Raw genomic sequence first — 18,792 nt, 5'->3', positions numbered from 1 at the left:
ACAACTACTGAAGCCCATGTGCTTAGAGCCCGTGCTCCGCAACAAGAGGAGCCACCACAATGAGAAGGCTGCGCGCACTGCAATGAAGAGTAGCCCCCGCTCACCGCAACTAGAGAAAGCCTGTGCGCAGCAACGAAGACCCAACACAGACAAAAATAAATAAATGTATAACGATAACAAAAAAATATCAGAAAAGTATTTTTTTAAAAAATGAAGAAGTGTTATGTTCCTTTAACCTGCAAACCCTTAAAATGAGGGCTTATGTGGGCTTTGCAGGTTTTTTCCTTTCCACACTATTAGTTAATTGAGAAGCTGTCCCCTCACAGCAAGGGTCAAATTCCTGCTCTCTTAGCATGCCTGAAAATTCAGTTTACATCTATAATGCTGATTGTGGCAGGAAACAGAGAGAGGGCAGCTTGGAGAAGAAGCTGGGCTATATCCCCCATCTAGCTCCAATGCTGGGAATAAAATTTTTCCGGAGGTTCCATCCCCTACCATATGACTCTATATCTTCAGAACAAGGCAGTGCACCAGGAGGCCCCTTGAGAATACTACCCTCTGGTGCAGTGGTGCTGAAGCAGGGAAGCCCTGTTTTCACTGTATTTAGTTGGGGGTAAACACTCACCTTAAATTTTTTGGTATAAGTGTTTAACAAATCAACTGTGGCTCTAACTATGCTATTTGAATCTTTCATTAATAAATGTTTTCATGGGTCTAGGGCATTTAATATTGCAAAGCAGTTGGGAAAAAAAACTGAATTGGGCAAAAAAGATCATGCTGTTGATAAGATATATTCTTGCTAAAATCCTAGAGCCTTGATTGAGAGTCCTGGCCCTGCAGCATCCTGAGCCTGATGTCTGGAGAAATGAGGCTGGGCAGAAGTGTTTGAGGCTAACAGTACTCAAGTCATCTTTAAAAGCTGCCCTAGAGAGCCCCGGAATGTGTCCACTGAATAGTGCCAATTCTCTGAAAATAACCTTATTTTATTGGCATTACAATTTCAGTGTCCTCAATATCTCCACGGCTACTTTGATTTAAGACATATACCCAGAGAGGAAACTAGAATTCATATTAATCTTAAAATGATCATTTCCCCACTAAATTAAGAATTTTATAGTCTGAAATGTTTTGCTAAAGGAAGGGCTCCATCAGAGGTGAATATCAGGAGTACGGTTCACATCTATGGTAGGGGATACAAAAGCTAATATCCCTTTTCACATTTACTCTTTTTCCATTAAAAGATTTTAAAGCCTAACATAATAAATGCCTCATCATAACCAGATGTCTTAACCTAATTAATAAATTCATGATGAAGAGGAATGAATACCTTCTTTCCAGCAGGGGTGTTGGTGAGGCTTACTTCTGGCGTTGTACCAAATCAGCTGCCTGCAGCCATCGTATGCACAGGAGTATTCGTCGTCCCCAATGCCGTAGCCTTCCTGGAGGGAGAGAGGGCCCAGAAGATTAGCAAGGTTCTGCCTGCTGTGTTCCATTAACCTGGTGGCTAGAATTCTAAGCTTTTTGGATGAAGGGAGAGAGGCTACAGTTCTTGGAAGATACCAAAATTCTGACATAGAGTCAGAATAGAGTGTGACTTCACCAACAAATTTTTCCCAAGTTTCACATCTGTTAGTTCATTTAATTCTCATGAACCACCTTAAGGCTGGTGGTATTATATTCCATCTTAAGAGGAAATAAGACTCAGAGAAGTCAACCAGCTTGCCCAAGGACATGTTACTAAAAAAGTCAAGTTTGGACCCTGGAATTTTCTGATTCCAAGGCTGGTGTGGGCAAACACCTTTCTTTCATGTAGTACACTTCAAAACACCCACATGCTCAGAGATTTCAAAACTGGAGACAACAGAAGGTTATAGTGGGTAATCAGCTAACAGGTATTCTGAGATATCTGAACATCACACAGGTCCTTGGCAGCTTCTTTTATTAGTTCCTGCCTTTTAATTATTTCACAATTATTTTATTGTTAACATAAAAGGGGAGGTGGGATCTTAAGAAATTATTTTGAGCACTTATAAGAAGAAAATAGAAAATACAGAGGAAACATGCAGATCAGACAACTGCTATCTTTAAGGCTCAATGGTGAAAGATTATAGTGGAGAAAGGCATTGAAAATGTGGGCTGAATCCAAGTAAGATCTCAGATCCTGGTGACGGTCTGCTTATTCTATGCGACAATGCAGTGAGGAGATAGATTGGAAAAAGGGCTCCAAGATGCTTCTTGACTACTCGGACCACAACATACTGAATTCGGATGAGTGTTCTCCAAAGTGAGGCTTCTGAATTAGCTTCTGAATGCACTATTCAGACTACTCAAGAGTTAAATGAGCTTGCATAAGTTCTCAGCCTAAGGCCGAGAAGATATTCACCAGTCTATTAGAAAAAACACCTTGCTATTCCTTTCAAAGCCTGAACAAATAAGTAAAAACTTACTTTTTATTTGTGGAGTGTTGGGGCATAGGCAAAAGGCAAGCAATTCTTTTCTATCTTTCCTTTCTAATGTCCTAGGAAGTCCTCCACTGAACACTTGAAAGAAATTCCTAGAAGATTCCCAGCCACCAAGAATTGGTTAAGAGCAGACTTTACCATGCAATGTCTTCTATGCCTGGATGAATTTCACAGTAATGTGGCATTTGGAGACAGAGGGGAAACTCTAATCGTTTTAACCACAGATCAACTTCTACAGGCTAAGAAGTAGGTGCCTCTGCTAAGCAGAGATACACTTTAAAAAGCCCTTTGAGCTCACATACCAAAGAGCAGTCCAGATGTACTACACCCTCTTTCAACGTGAAAACATTCCCAGCGGAACTATAACTATGGTCTCCATCAGCTGAGGCAGACAAATGAGAGAACAGTGTAGCTAGCTTGGTACTTGGGGTGATTATTTTGATCTGTATGTTCTGGTCACGTATACTTTAGTAATGGCAACATTAATAAAAACAAACAACAAAAAAGCATTTATCCACAGTTTGTTGTTTACAGAATATATTGACTCCTTCCCTATGTGGTGGACACCATCCTTTCTTCTGCTGTCCAGTATCCCTACTACTTCCTGCTATGGGAAATGTAATGAAGATACAATGTCCTGCCTCCTGCTCTGGAGATGGAGGGGTAAGATGTGACCTTGGCCAACCGGACCCTCCCATCAGACACCTAGTGTCTGTGACCCCACATGGAGGAATGGTTAGGACCTTTGTGGCAGCAGTGTTGGCATCCTAGTCCCTAAAACACTGGCTGTTGTACTTCCTGTGTCTTGGCCTCTGATGCTGCCTTGGAGCCTGTCTGGTTCTCAAACCCCTCAATAGTCTGGGAGCTCCCAATAGGCTTCCAAGTCATTCTTTTTCTGTTTAAGATAGCAGAGTCATTTTCTCCATGGCAAGAGGCTTCAACAGGGAAAGAAGCACGGGCTGCCTTGACCAGGGTTTGAATTCTTCGCCAGCAGTTGGAGGCTAGGTGACTTTGGGCAAGTTTCTAAATTAATTTCTTTGAACTTCATTCTCATCTCTAAATGGGAGAATAATACCTTCCCAAACTCTCAAAAAGATTAGAGATGAGTATGTGAAAGACCTGTCACATGGCAGATGCTCATGAAAAGGCAAAAGATATTTTAGATAAGTCAAAATGCACCCTTGGAGACTTGCTCCTCCTAAACCCCCATAAATATATACAAGATAACTATTCTCTAAGTGACCTGAACAAGAACTATCCTTTAGCTTCTCAGATTAATGATCTATGTCCAAGCCCAACACTTTGACCATCTTTTCAAAACCGAAGCCCAAGCAGTAGGAGTTAAAATAAGTCTATGAACAGACTTCAAAGTTTTAGAAACTGCATGTATTCTAGGAATGACTTATTCCATAAAACCACACCCTATCTGTACAGGCAAAAGGATTCAGAATCACCAGAACAATGTCCATGTGAAGCAAAGTTGTAAGTATGGCAACATCATTAAAATCCTACATTTGGGGAAAGATACATCAGACTTCAACAACCAGTACTTGAATCAGGGAAAAATGTTTCATTTTTGTTTTTTAAAGAAAGAAATTAAGTCTATCAAGCAATCTGGAGGGTAGGAAGATAGTATGTTAAGCCTCTTAACTTGAGAAGCCGAAGTTTTTGCAACTATATGGCAGAAATTAGTTTCACCCATCAGATAAAATGATCCAGCTTCATTGGCCACTAAAAAAAAACAATCTGCAACATTCAGTCTCAAATATACTACACTCAGACCTGTAGTGTGCTGCCAAATTAGGAGAGGCACATTTTATATCGAAGCTTTCTCCCGAGAGGATTCCACATTTCTTCTAGTTCCCAAACAAATCTTTACTTCCAAATGAGACTAGCGACTTCTCTGAGACTCTCTCAATTTTCAAATGCAAAGAACACAACTATTGTAGAATAGGAAGGGGACTGAATTCTAGTCCTAGTTTCTTTTTGTCCCAGTCTTAGTCTCAGTTTTCTCATCTGTGAAATGGAAACTGTGACAGTAAAAACTGTTGTGGGAATCGGATGATAGGCTCTAAAATGAAGGTGCTCTGGAAATTAAGATTTTTTTTTTAACTCCTAAAAAATCCTCTTGAGGACATCATTTGGGGCAGGCTGTCAGTGTAACTGATACTGTCTTCTTTAAATTAGTGCCCAAGTTGGGCACTAAAAGACTAACTGGCATCGTTCTCCAGACCCACTTACTTCTGACTACATGGTGTCACAAAAAAGCCCCATTCTTCCAGGTTTTAATTAAGGCCTAGAGGACTAGGAGGCGCCGCATCAGGGAAGGTTCCCAACAAAGCAATGGCAGACTGGGGTCCAGTTTTCCATCCTGGACAAAAATCCAGACCTGACCTCTCCCTGGGCCCTCTTCCTCCAATTTGTCTCTTTCCAGCAAGGAGTTTAGTAAAATGCCATGAACAATTCCAGGATGCTGTACAGCCTTGTTGAAAGGGCACTTTAGAAACTAGCTGTATGGGATGGGAGGCTATTATTTAGATTAACATAAAAAAAAAAATCTAAGGGACTTTTCCCAGCTCAAAGGGTAAAAATCATATGTCCACAAAATATTCCTGATCAAAACTGGATTAATTCCAAACAGCTTATAATATGACTATGAGAGGAAAGCCGATTGGGTTGGGCATTAGAAGGGTATAAAGTGACAAGAAATTAACATTCGTAGGAAAGCGAAGAACCCCAACCTCTCACACCCAGGTAGAGGCAGCCCAATTCTGCTTCCTCTAGTGGACTTAATTTTCCCTTATAAATTACAGCTTTGTCTAGCAAAAGATAAATACTGAATACTGAAAACAAATGTGCCTACTAATTATAAGGTAAAAGTAAGAGGAGTCAAGACAACATTTAGTATTTTATGAAAGGAACAGAATTCCTACGAAGTTTCTAAAGCTTAAACGCAAGGTAAAAACCATCACTGGACCCAATATAAAAACTGAGCCAAACATGTGGCTGGGGCTGGAGCAGAGCCTAAAAAGAAAAAGAGGGGCTTCCCTGGTGGCACAGTGGTCAAGAATCCGCCTGCCAGTGCAGGGGACACGGGTTCAAGCCCTGGTCTGGGAAGATCCCACATGCCGTGGAGCAACTAAGCCTGCGCACCACAGCTACTGAGCCTGCGCTCTACAGCCTGCGAGCCACAACTATTGAAGCCTGTGCGCCACAACTACTGAAGCCCGTGTGCCACAACTACTGAAGCCCACACACCTAGAGCCTGTGCTCCACAGCAAGAGGAGCCACCCCAACGAAGAGTAGCGCCCCCCCGCTGCAACTAGAGAAAAGCCCACGTGCAGCAACAAAGACCCAATGCAGCCAAAAACAAAATTAATTAATTAATTAAAAAAAAAAAGAGGAAAAAGAGCACATCTAAATTCTGGGTGGAAGATTAACATGAACTTAAAACTTGAGGGGAAAAAAACAGCTGACGGGCAATTTCACCTGTGTTTTCCTATTTCTAAATCAGTTTAGAAAACCACTGTTAGGGATTTGGCACCATGTGATTCAGCCCAAGGAACGATTATTGTGCAAAACTATCTGAAAAATGAGTCTCCGCCACCCACTCGCCAAAAAAACTGCTGCTGCTCTCATCCACACAGGTCTCCAAGGTACTCACATGATTGAGAAACTTGCTGTCTCGTGTGGCCCAGCCGATCTGCATGACACCAGAAGTGACCACTGTTACTTCGTAGTACCACACCCCAGCATCCACACAAAAGGTGCAGCGCACACTTTCAAAAGAAGAGGCATCACAGCGAGCCTGGCAAAATCAAAGAGTATGGCAGTCCACCATCAATGCCTGAAGACCACCAGAGATAACCAAAGGCTCAGAAGGTAGAATCTATTCTTCCTCATTAAAGCTCCTGGTGGACTACTGTCTTCTTCCCTGTGCATTCTCAGTGACAAAAAGTATAAAACCGAAGGAAGGACACTCTATTTTATAGTTTAATTTCCAGGGAGTTCCAGATTGAAAGGATTGGAAGACCTCAAAGTAAGAATTAGTGAAGGCTACTGGCTTCATTTTTAAGTACTTACAGAGCTTTGCTCTTATAGTAGAATCTTTTCCAAATGCATAAACATTGTACTTGTTAGGGAGGGAGATGAGGGAGAGAAGGATATTGAAGTGTATTAGATGGAGTACCTAAAAATAATCTGAAGCGGAAAACTACATAAAGCATTTGGCAAAAAGATGTAAGATCAAAGAACCTATTTGCAGCCATTCTTCAACGGCTCTTTAATCTTGACATGTCTAGTGCCTAACGGTACCTTCCTGTATATAAGCAGCTCTTTCATTAACCTTCACCCCCAAATCAGCAACATTTTCAACATAAAGGGAGAAGGTGAAGCTCTAGACTGAATACAATTGGTTATGCAGGGATTTAAAAAAAGGAAGGGCCGGGCTTCCCTGGTGGCGCAGTGGTTGAGAGTTCGCCTGCCGATGCAGGGGACACGGGTTCGTGCCCCGGTCCGGGAAGATCCCACGTGCCACGGAGCGGCTGGGTCCGTGGGCCGTGGCCGCTGGGCCTGTGCGTCCGGAGCCTGTACTCCGCAACGGGAGAGGCCACAACAGTAAGAGGCCCGCATACCGCAAAAAAAAACAACAAAAAAAAACAACAACAAAAAAAGGAAGGGCCTCTTGTAGAAACACTAGTCTTTGTACCTTTAACTGCATAAAATGGCAGAGATGAAAATCAGACATATTTAAACCAGTCAATAAACATTATAGCATGTACTATATGTATAGGACCATGTTAGATATGAAAGAATAAATAATATCCCAAACACGCTCTCTCCCACCACTTCTACCTCTAAACACTCTTTGCGTATGTAGAAAATTTCCATCTATTTTGCAAGGATTGCTTTTGTTCAGAACCAGGGCAGGAAAATGAGGACAAGATTTTCTCCCCAGAATGGTCCATCTATGGAAGCTTTACCTCCAAGCCATGAGGCGAGATCTTCAGGTACTCACTGACATCGTTGCTATTTAGCATGGCCTTAATGCTATTCAAGTCCACTTTCTCATAGGTCAGCTGCCTACCTTCTTTTAAAACTGCAAAAGAAAAAGTGGGCACATTTCTAAGGCAGGCTGTTGTGGAGAAAAAAGCTACTGTCATCGCTAGTTGCCATTCTAGTTAAGAAGTGGAGGTGCTCATAAATGGCAGAATTGATAGACTTATAACCTTAACTTTGCTGCTACACTGCCATATGAAGATTAATTAAGCAAATGCTAGTAAAAGCAGCACTGCTAGGTTTATATTTCTGTTCCCTATAGTCATTATTTTGCATGCAGCAAAATCCAAATGGTACTTTTTCAGAATTATTCTTTAACTGGCACTACACAGGCTGGGCACTGAGTTACTCCATAATGCTGCAGTGGGAGCAGAGGGGTCACATGTCCAACTGTGCTTTCGCACAGTGCTACCTGTGGAAGGGGGAGTGAGGATAGAGCAGTAATATAGTTTTAGTTCTTGCAGCTCTTGGAGGAGAAAAAGAAAAGTTGGGAGCAACTCTCACGGTATAGGTAAGACATGACTTGAGTTTTGAAGAGCAAAGTTGGGACAAAGAGAAGAGTAAAGAGGGAATTCCAAGTGAGGGGAACATGCCCAGGGGTAGGAATGATTGGGAACTGCTTGTAGGACAGTGAGAAGAGTTTGTGTTGGAAAGAGTTGATTAGACAGTAGCATCTGATTAATGGCCTAGATGCAGGAGGAAACAGGGGACCAGTAAAAGCTTTTGAACAGGAGAGTGCTGCAATTAGAAGCATTCCATCTAATAGTCTGAAGAGTCCCTAGACTCTTTACTTTACTGCTAGAATATAGCCAACCCACCAGTAGAGGACCTTATATGGAAAAACTCACACTCACTGTCACAAAATAAAGACCTGTGATCCTATTTAAGAAGTGGATTTGGAAATGAAAACAGGCATTTTAATACAGGACAACTCCTACTTACAGAGATTGTCTAAGCTCCACTGGGCACAGAAACCAACTTGACGTTTCAGATAATCAGGATCATCAGCCCAGGACTCTAACGTGACAAGCCGCTCACTAATACTGGATTCAGATATAGTCAATTTATTTTCACCTGTTGGGAAGACATAAACCTTAAATTAACCATGAAAGAGTAGGATGATTTGCTGGGTAGATTAATGGAGGGAAAGAGTGAGGAGAGACAATTAGAGAACCTGGAAACTATACTAATGACAAAGCCCAAGAGCTCTATTTTCTAGAAAGTAGCAATATGATCACTAAATTTTTAGCTATAAAAAGTGGGTAATCACGGTCACCAAGTTTTGATTCTTTATATATATATATATATATATATATTTCTTTTTTAACATCTTTATTGGAGTATAATTGCTTTACAATGGTGTGTCAGTTTCTGCTGTATAACAAAGTGAATCAGCTATATGTATACATATATCCCCATATCCCCTCCCTCTTGCGTCTCCCTCCCACCCTCCCTATCCCACCCCTCTAGGTGGTCACAAAGCATCAAGCTGATCTCCCTGTGTTACGTGGCTGCTTCCCACTAGCTATCTGTTTTACATTTGGTAGTGTATATATGTCCATGCCACTCTCTCACTTCGTCCCAGCTTACCCTTCCCCCTCCCCGTGTCCTCAAGTCCATTCTCTACATCTGCGTCTTTATTCCTGTCCTGCCCCGAGGTTCTTCAGAACCATTAAGTTTTGATTCTTTAGGTGAGAAAACTCTTGCCTTTGTCACTATTACATCTTACTGGCTTTGAGATGTTTACCCAGACAAATCAGAACGTATGCATGCTTCTTATCTATTTATTTGGCTGTGCCACACGGCTTGAGGGATCTTAGTTCCCCAACCGGGGACTGAACCTGGGGCCACGGCAGTGAACGCCCAGAATCCTAACCACCAGGCCACCAGGGAATTCCCCAGAATGTATGCATGTTTGATGGGGTTCAAAAGCATCAGCTCATCCAGTAACTATGAAAAATAAGATTTTTAACAAGCGATATAGATCATTAATGTAAGAAGTCACTATACCTACTTGTCTGTGCAAACTTTTCCAGTGCGATAAGTGCAAAAAGCATGACTGTGGGGTGGGACTGTAATTTCTGAAAGACAACAAAAGGTAAAAAAAAAAAAAAAAAATCATTGCCCTGCAGAGATGGCAAGTTATCAATTTCCTCTTCTGACCCAATGTGTGCTAGATTTTTTTTTTGGAGCAGTAGGAGAAGTTTTACTCATTCAAGTCCATGATTATCCATTTGCTAATATTGTTAGTAATAAACCAAGATAGAGTCTCTTAAAACTTATATTATTTTCTTGAAGTTACCGTGTTCATTTATAGATATGGAAATTTCAAAAGTATCTTATTAAATGTACTATGTTATTTTACTTAGTATCATTTATATATTAAAGCTTTGTTAAATAAAATCATGCTGATTCTTATATTCCTTTAAGCAAGCCAAACAGAAGCCCAGAAATATAGCTAAAAATGGCTTTTTATTCAGAACCCTAAAAGGAGCCATTCATCACTACCAAGTTCCAAATTTATAAATAATGAAATTTACAACTTATGGCTTCATTTTCAACCTGTTCTCTGAAAGGAATTCTACAAATGCTGACGGTAGGTGGGATAGAGCAACAAGTGAGCTCTTTCAGTTACATTTAAGTTCATGTCACATGTGTTCACATTTGAAGGAAGGTCTAACTGCTTAACATCATATCTTCTCACAGCCATCCTTCCCCACAGCTATGCTAGGTGCCTGCAAAAGAGCTCTAGAACAACAGATGATTTCCACTCACTTTTCTGGTGCCCAACTGGGTTCTGCAGAGCTCATGTAACCATTGCCCTTCCCTGCTGCAAAGCCTGTTTAGCACCCTGCTTCTTGCCACATCCATCCTCATTCCCTCTGTCTGGTTTTTCAGGCCCTGAGCCCTCCCCACCTGGCTACTAAGTCTATGTCCTCCTGTCTCTGAACACTGTCTTCTGATCAGATAATTCTCTGTAATATGCTGGGAACATGGCCATTTCTGGCTCTGGGCTTCTGCCGGTGATGTGCCCTTAGCTAAGAAACCCATTTCTTCCTCCTGTGTGCACAAACAAATCCTAGCCCTGTGGTGTGACCCAGCTGAGGTCCCACCTTCATCAGGAAGTCTGCCTCCCATGACTCCCAGCCCCCTCCACCCGTTTCTCCCACCTCCCAACCACCTTCTCAGAACCCTTGGCACTTGGTCCGAAGGAAGCTATTTTGCCCTTGATCGTATCCTGTCATAAAATGGAGGCTAATTATCTTGTCTGAGTAGTTTTGTTCCCCTAACCAGGAAACTGCTTGAGGGCAAAGGACTGTTAGACTACTTCTGTATCCCTACAGTGCTTACTTAGCATAGTGTTAAGTGTTTTAAGTACATATCATATAGGTCCTGAAAAAAAGGGTCTTTCAGATTTTGAAATAAGGCCAACGCACAGTAGGCCTGAAAAATAACTTTAAAAAACATAGACCAGTCAAGACTGCAGTCAAGCAGTGTGAGAGATCCGATAGCACAGCCTTGGCAAACCACAAGCTTCACAGACGATATATCAAATACTCAACAATAGTTTTAAGAGCAGTAATGGTGGGAGGGATGGAGGAACAGAGATTTATATACACTGGGAATCTGACCTCACAGTTTCCTGTTGGAATGCCGTGTAATTTTGTTTCCACTGCGGAGGTTCCTACTACCATTTGGCAGACTCTAAGGACGCACACAAAAAAAGCCAATCATAGCACCTATCTTATGACTAAATTTAAAACCAGACCAACTCAGCTGTTTTTGCTTGCAATAAATTCCTATCCTGCCCTTACTTTTTTTTAAACACAGGAAGGAATAGATAAACACTCAGGAAACACCTGCAAATAAAATTTATAGCTGATTCCATTCTCTGTGCCAGTGGCTAAGGGGGCAATTTTAGAAAAATGCACAATTCTAGATGACTAAGAATAACTAGCTTTGATGTCTCACTTACCAGACACTGTAGCAAATATTCCAGTATTCCTGGGCTAAGTAAACCTATACTTGCAGGACCTAGATGAATACAACAAACACTGGATATAATTAAATGTGTTACATTATTTTGAATTTGTAACTAATACCAATAAAATTGTAGAGCTCTTTTACAAAGTACTCTCATGTGCATTATCTTATTCAAACCTCCTGCTTAAGGCAGGGAATAGTACTATCCCCATTTCACAATTGAGCAACTGAGCCCACTCCTGAGACACACTCCTGAAGTGACTTACTCCAGGGCACTTGGGGAGCACATGGTAGAGGTTGAACCAATACCCATGTTTTGATTTCTAATCCATTGTTTCTTCCACCATAAATGATGCAACTAGCTGGGTTATTCACCTATACTTTGATGTTAACTTTCGTAAAATGGGTAACATTCACAGACAAGTAAAAAATCTGCTTGTCTTCTCAGGAATTGCTCCAATTTAAAGTTCCTTTTCTTCCTCCCCTACCAAATATGTCTCTATTGCCTAGCTAAACTTTATAAAGTGTGTGTATATGTATATTACATATTACATACAATCTTTATCATATGAGCTTAGCCTTTTCTCTTATTTTAAAGCAAATAAGGAAAACTTTTTCTTTTAAATTTCCCTCTGAAAGTCCTCAAAGCTAAATTAGTTTGCATTTACCTCTGTGGCCTTGAGTAATTTTTTTCCAGTTAGACCCTGCTGCTCAATTTTATTTTATTTTTTTTAGAGACACGTCTTTGTGGTAAAGCAGGTTTGATCAAAGACCTGCAGTGCCATCTTCCCCTTGATGTTAAACAACTTAAGATCTTCCTTGATGGAGCTTCCCAGAGTTACCTGCTAGTTTCTCAGCCAAGCAGCCTAGGACTGCAGATGTGTTCCTGTGTTTGGCAGGATGACCTGAGTCCTGGCAAGCTACTTCTCCATTTAAGTTGAGAATTTCAGTCAATTTCTGGAGTGCATCCTAAAAACAAAAATGTACAAATGGATTTGATAAATGTATTACTTAGGTTTTTTTTCCTCAAGGTAATTCTTTGACACAAAAGCAATAACCATGTGTTAAATCAACTCAGAATGACCATACAAAAATGATACAAAATAGTCACAGGATACCATTATTTTTTTAATTTTTATTTTATTTATTTATTTACTTATTTATTTTTGTTTTTTGCGGTACACGGGCCTCTCACTGTGTGGCCTCTCCTGTTGTGGAGCACAGGCTCTGGACACACAGGCTCCGCGGCCAAGGCTCACAGGCCTAGCCGCTCCGCGGTATGTGGGATCCTCCCAGACCGGGGCACGAACCTGTGTCCCCTGCATCGGCAGGCGGACTCTCAACCACTGCACCACCAGGGAAGCCCAGGATACCATTATTGATGAGAAATATTATTTGATCAACCTGAAAGTTTTCTTAAATGAATTGCTAGATTCCATTTCATTCAAAATGTATCAGTTGTATCAAATATATGCTATATACGCGAGTCGTTAAACAGACTAAGTCCACCCAAATGTCAGTATGATTGATAACAATAGGGCCTAGTGATACTAAAGTAAAAAGTTTCTTACAAAATTTTTTTTTATCAATCAAGAACAAATATCACCAGAATTTTAAAGGCAAAGACTTTAAAAGACTAGGCAAAGGTCAATTCACCAGTGACAAGGCCAAAGACTTTTCCCTCTGTCCATGTTTTCCATGTTAGGCCCAAATGTCTGAGGCTTTAAACAAATGAAAGATGCCAGAATCCAAAATTTTAAAAAAAGGATTCCATAGACCATATGGAATAAGGCAATGAAAGTTAGATACTTTCAGTCTACATAAGGGATAATCAAAGTTATGCTGATATTTAATATGTTTAAGACTCAAAAGTACTTTTGGTATAACAGTGTTTTCTCTTAATAGAAAATGTTTAAAAAACTTTTGTTATGAGGAAATTGTCTGGAGAGAGAGAAGAAAATCAGCTCAGCAACTGAACATTCTTTTCTAGTTTCAAAGATTGCCATTTCAGATATAAATGCTTCCAATTTTAACATTTTTAAAATTTTAAACTAAAGTTTTAGAGTAAGCTATTGACAGAAAGAGGATGTAGCAATTTATTAGTAATAAAAAACAAGTTTACATAATGAAATTAACATTAAATAAAACAGACCCAAAATATATAAAAAGAAATGCATTATATCAAATGTTCTTTGTGGTCATTCATCCTGTGTTTAAGCGGAGATGTCAGTTTCATAAAAGATAAGTATTAACTTACTTTAGTGGGCAATGGACATTCATCTAGTAATAATGTTATAACAGCTGGTCCCAGTGGATCTTCCAATGGAATAACTCTAATTAAAGACTGGACAACGTCCAACCATCCTTCATCTAGGAGCAAATCAAGAAGATTATACGATGGAGCCATATTTTAAAAATGTGAATATATAACTTACAACACAAGATGACTTCACATTAAAATAGAAACACTCTTGGAAAACGGAAACATCCTATAGCTTTTAAGCAGCTAGTATTTGGCATGGACATGGTCATCAACTGCTAGTCATCACAGTAGAGACAAAGAATCCTAACTTACAGGAGTCTGGTGATTTGGGGGTATCTTTATTTGAACAACATTTAAGCTATGGTTCTGGGTTCTCAAATTATGATTAAATAGTTTCCAGCATCTTATTTATGACATAGGAGTTAACTGAGAAGATTAAGTATCTGAAACAGTTGGCTCTATTTTCAGAATGACATTTAGGAAATTGAGGGACAAAAAAATTATCCTCCCCATTCTAGAAGAGTTATAGTCGAAGATCTGTCAATGCCAAAAATAATTTTATTTTAATAATTTTAGTGAGATAAAACCATTACTGAAATATGCAGCATATACTCAGGATATAATACAGTGCTTATTAATTATTGTCCTTATACAAGAAAATTTCCATAGACTAGGGGTTTTTTTCTTCATCATATGTGTTAAGTATTTTTGAAGTCTTTTATTAAAAAAAAAAAAGTGGCTACACTTCTTCATGATCATTAATTAGGAAGTATTTTAAAAAACTTTAAAAATACCTGTTTCTGCCATTTCGTGCAATGTAATCATTGAATAGGGAGGTTCCTGATCACTGAAAAACAAACATTCAAGACATCAAACTTGAAGAAATGAGACATGACAATTTCAAATAAAAGTTCAAACTGGAAGTGTGGGGGTAGGAAGAGAAAGAAATGTACATTAGTGAGCGTAGAGAAAGAGATGGAGGAGACAACCAGAGCTATAATCTATAAGGACAAACGCACACCACGTGTGCTCATTTCCAAGGTTACTATCTATGATGGCCCACAAATAAAATGGGCAAAAGGGCACATGAAAGGACCACCATGTAGCCTGAAGTCAAAGCATGGGACTAATACTGGAGCCCAGAGCCCACTTTCAGCTTTACCTCTAGTGGCCCAATGCCAATAGAGACAAGCCAGGGAGGACAACATCATCTTCCTCACATGTACCTCAAAGAATCACCAGGAATGGAGATGACAATCCCAAATGAGGACTTACAGAAGCAAGGGCCTATGTAACATCTTCATTTTTAAGTGTTCTTCTGGTAAATATCACTATGTGCTTAAACTTCATAAAATGGTGTTAGAAGAAAAAGAAACCAAACTTAAGCTACTTAATCTTCTAGTCACTGCTCTAAAATGGCATTTTCCCCTTAATTCAGTGGACTTTCAAACTGTGATCTCAGGAATCCAAAGAGGTGCTTTAGGGGAACCTTTTTTTTTTTTTTTTTGCTGTATGTGGGCCTCTTACTGTTGTGGCCTCTCCTATTGCGGAACACAGGCTCCGGACACGCAGGCTCAGCGGCCATGGCTAACGGGCCCAGCCGCTCCGCGGCATGTGGGATCTTCCCAGACCAGACCAGGGCACGAACCCGTGTCCCCTACATTGTCAGGCGGACTCTCATCCACTGCGCCACCAGGGCCCCTAGGGGAACTTTTAATAATGAATGAAATATTTCCCATCAAACAATGATAATCTAATTATTTAAGGAGTATATTCACTGCTTATTTGTTTACATATCGTGGCTCTCTGTTTCACTGTGAAAAAAAACAAAAACAAAAACGATTGTCTTCAATCTTTTAATCCTCAGAATAACCTTGCAATATGCGAATTACTAAATTCATTTCAGGTACTCATTAGGTGCCTGTGTTTGACACATCCTGTGCCTTTTCATAATAAGGGAAAATTCTTATTTAAAAGAATTGTCTTAAATGATATAACTAACGGATACAAACGTTGCTCTGGGGCAATCTGGCAATAATGAAATTAAGTATGCATATACTCAACAATGCTAGAGAAGTTATTACACAGGTGCATATGAGGTTATTTGCTGCAATGCTATTTGTAGGATCAAAAAATTTAGAAGTAGTGACCTAAGTGACTGTCACCAGATTATATGATAACAAAATATAGTACTTTTGAGCATACAAAGGAATACTCTGTAGCAGTCAGAAGCAGTTGTAGCTTTATATACAGCAACATAGGTCTCAAATATAATGTTGAGAGAAGTTAAAACCAAACAGACTTCTCTGTTATGTAAAATTTAAAAATCATACACAAAACAATATTTATAAACTTCCTATACAGACATAAACAAACATATGCCAGGCATATTGGAAGAACATACCTTAAATTCAGTAGAATGATTACCTACTGATATTTGGAGGTGGGTGGTAAAAAGGACAATGGGATTAGGGAAGAAGGGCAAACGAATAAAAATATGACAAGATCAGTGACCAATAACGAATATGAGCACCTGAATTCTATACAGACACACTTACAGGACATACACATCTCTACATTCAAAAAAACAAGATAAAATTCTTTGTGGAACAGAAATAGAGCAGAAACTTCTGGTGGAAGACAAAAGCTAAAGTCATAAGACTACTGGGCTCTGGGTCAAGAACTAGACAGAGGTCCAGGAGCTTTATGCCTGCAAGGCAGGTAATGGGGACCAAAACCCCACCTGTGCAAGTGATGGAGCAGACTCACCAAATAAAGTGGGAACAGGGTACTGCTCTCAGTGAAAGGAGTTGCAGAGCTCTGAATGATAATCTGAGCTGCAACCGGTATAAACCTGCAAGTCTCTGGTGACAGAAAAAGGCAGAGAAAGCCATGCAGCAGGACCTGGGCTTCTTACAGTAGGATGGGAACTCAGAACCACCACTTTTAGGTTCAGCTGTGGACTGAAGGTCCCTGAGACCCAGATGGAGACAACAAAGGTGACAGAGAGAAAGGGAGAAAAAGACAGGGAACACACACACACACACACACACACACACACACACACACACACACAGAGTGAGGAAAAAAACTTCCATCAGGAGGAGCCTGCAAATTAAAATTCCAAAGTCATGTGAATAACATTAATACCATTAGCAATCTGAGGGTAAAGTTACTACCAAAAAAAAAAAAGCAAATAATCAAACTTCAAAATGATTTTAAAATAAGTGTATTTCAAGTGTATTTCCTATAGCAGGTCTCTCACTATGCCATTAAGAACTGTACTGTCCTCTCAAATCAAGGTCATCCTCTCCTAAGTAACAACGAGAGAGGAGAACAATAAATATAGGTCATTTTATAATTGTGATATCTGCATACACCCTTTTACATATATTCTTACTAAGCCCATCTGTCCTGTCTTTTATGTTTAGTTTTAATAGCCTTATAAACTTCGCAGGTTAAGAAATTCTTTTCTTTAGCAGTTTTAAAAAAATAAGCTATGTAACTATGTTTACAAACTGTCTGAACCCCGTTTTGCCATTATATTTTCCAACATGTCCCTTCATACTTGCTCTGCATCTGCCTAATTTTTCCATTCTCAGAAGAGTTTTAACTATAATTCAGTACAAACAGGTTTAAGGTAAAAGTTAGGCTGTTATTCAAGTGTACACTACTTGCCTCACATAAGTGGATTACGTGCTTTAGCAACAAGTTTTCTTATAATTTGTAATATTTTCCTGAAGCTTGGAATTAAAGCTCCTCCTGCTTTGCCCCCACACTCTCTTAATCACCCTTTTAAAAAATACAGCAAAGTCTATTCTGTACCTGTTTTTCCAATGGGCTTAAGTAACACTGCTGTGGTTTACTTCCTTACTTGGGAAGGACAACTTTTCATTACAATTTCACAGCACGTTTTAAATGTCACTGTGAAGAAACTTTACATAACAGCTTCTAGACCCTTGCTTGAATTTAGAGGATGTAAATGGCATAGATTTATATTCAACAGATATTTCCCACAAACATATAAAGATTACATTAAATTAATTCAGGTACCAGAACTACTTCAAAGGCAGGTTTTAGTAAACTTAGGGAGGCCTTTCTGAATTGGTTATGGTGAATATTTGTAAGAACTACCTTCCCCCAGCATGCTCTATGGCAGATAGAAAAATATGCAATATAAATTTATTTCTATGAGGAAAAAAAAATACCTCAGAATAATATGCACAGGTATACCTTGCTTTATGCTATACTTTCTCAGGAATAAACAAAACTGTGTTTTTATAAATGTGATTATCAAATACTTAGATACTTAAATATATACTAGCTGACCCTGAAGCAAAAAGAACCCAGATAGAACTTTTAAAAAAATACTGTCTTCTATTGAGCAATTGTTACATGCAAGGCACCGTACTAGATGCTTTATATATATTTTATCATGATAATCCTTGTAAGAAAGGTATTATTCTCCTTTTATAGATGAGGAATCTGAGGCTTAAAAGAAGTAATTTACTCAATGTCATGTAGCTAGTTAAGGGGCTGGCCTAGAATTTGAACCTGTGTCCACCATGCTTCTAAAACTTACTCCTAACTACTGTGCTATAGGGTTAAGTTAAAATATTTTTTTCAACTTGAACAATGCCCTTTAATTTCACTGTTATTCAATCTGGGATTTCGTACTTAGACAAAGCAGAGGGGAAAACAAAACGGGTACAGGTGTGTCCTGCAGTTTCTTTTAATTTACAAGCTTCCCAAATGGATCTAAGAGGGCCAACTGAGGGATAAAAAAGAGGGAGAAGGATGAAAACTCTCCTTGACTTAAGTCCTTCCATTGCCAACGGAAGTTGCATGCAGCTATGCTCTTGGTAAAACAACTCATCTTGAATCCCTGGTCAGTGGAGTAGTCAAGCAAGATAAGAGTGAGTCTTCGTGAAACCATTACCTCTTGTAACTTCAACACAAACTCACTCCATACTGACTACGTTCCCTAATAAAGATCATAGCTTTAAATAGTGTTTTCTGCTACAG

General features: G+C 39.6%; 1 protein-coding gene across 2 annotated transcripts in view; it reads right to left on the bottom strand.

Annotated features, from left to right (window-relative positions):
- Nucleotides 1-18,792, bottom strand: part of RSPRY1 (ring finger and SPRY domain containing 1) — a 46,668-nt gene that overhangs the window by 13,158 nt on the left and 14,718 nt on the right. For both annotated transcript variants that reach the window (XM_082676365.1, XM_082676366.1), the window contains exons 3-11: nucleotides 14,562-14,614; nucleotides 13,762-13,874; nucleotides 12,347-12,473; nucleotides 11,497-11,555; nucleotides 9,535-9,601; nucleotides 8,463-8,594; nucleotides 7,445-7,560; nucleotides 6,127-6,270; nucleotides 1,328-1,439 (exon numbers count right to left, since the gene is read on the bottom strand). In XM_082676365.1, the coding sequence (XP_082532491.1) occupies nucleotides 1,328-1,439; nucleotides 6,127-6,270; nucleotides 7,445-7,560; nucleotides 8,463-8,594; nucleotides 9,535-9,601; nucleotides 11,497-11,555; nucleotides 12,347-12,473; nucleotides 13,762-13,874; nucleotides 14,562-14,614 (923 nt within the window). The remainder of the gene's footprint in view (nucleotides 1-1,327; nucleotides 1,440-6,126; nucleotides 6,271-7,444; nucleotides 7,561-8,462; nucleotides 8,595-9,534; nucleotides 9,602-11,496; nucleotides 11,556-12,346; nucleotides 12,474-13,761; nucleotides 13,875-14,561; nucleotides 14,615-18,792) is intronic.

The sequence above is a fragment of the Grampus griseus genome (genome assembly GCF_964374135.1).
Source record: "Grampus griseus genome assembly, chromosome: 19".
Taxonomy (NCBI): Eukaryota; Metazoa; Chordata; class Mammalia; order Artiodactyla; family Delphinidae; genus Grampus; species Grampus griseus.
The sequence above is the reverse complement of the archived record's forward strand: the minus strand, read 5'-3'. Positions and strand labels throughout refer to the sequence as shown.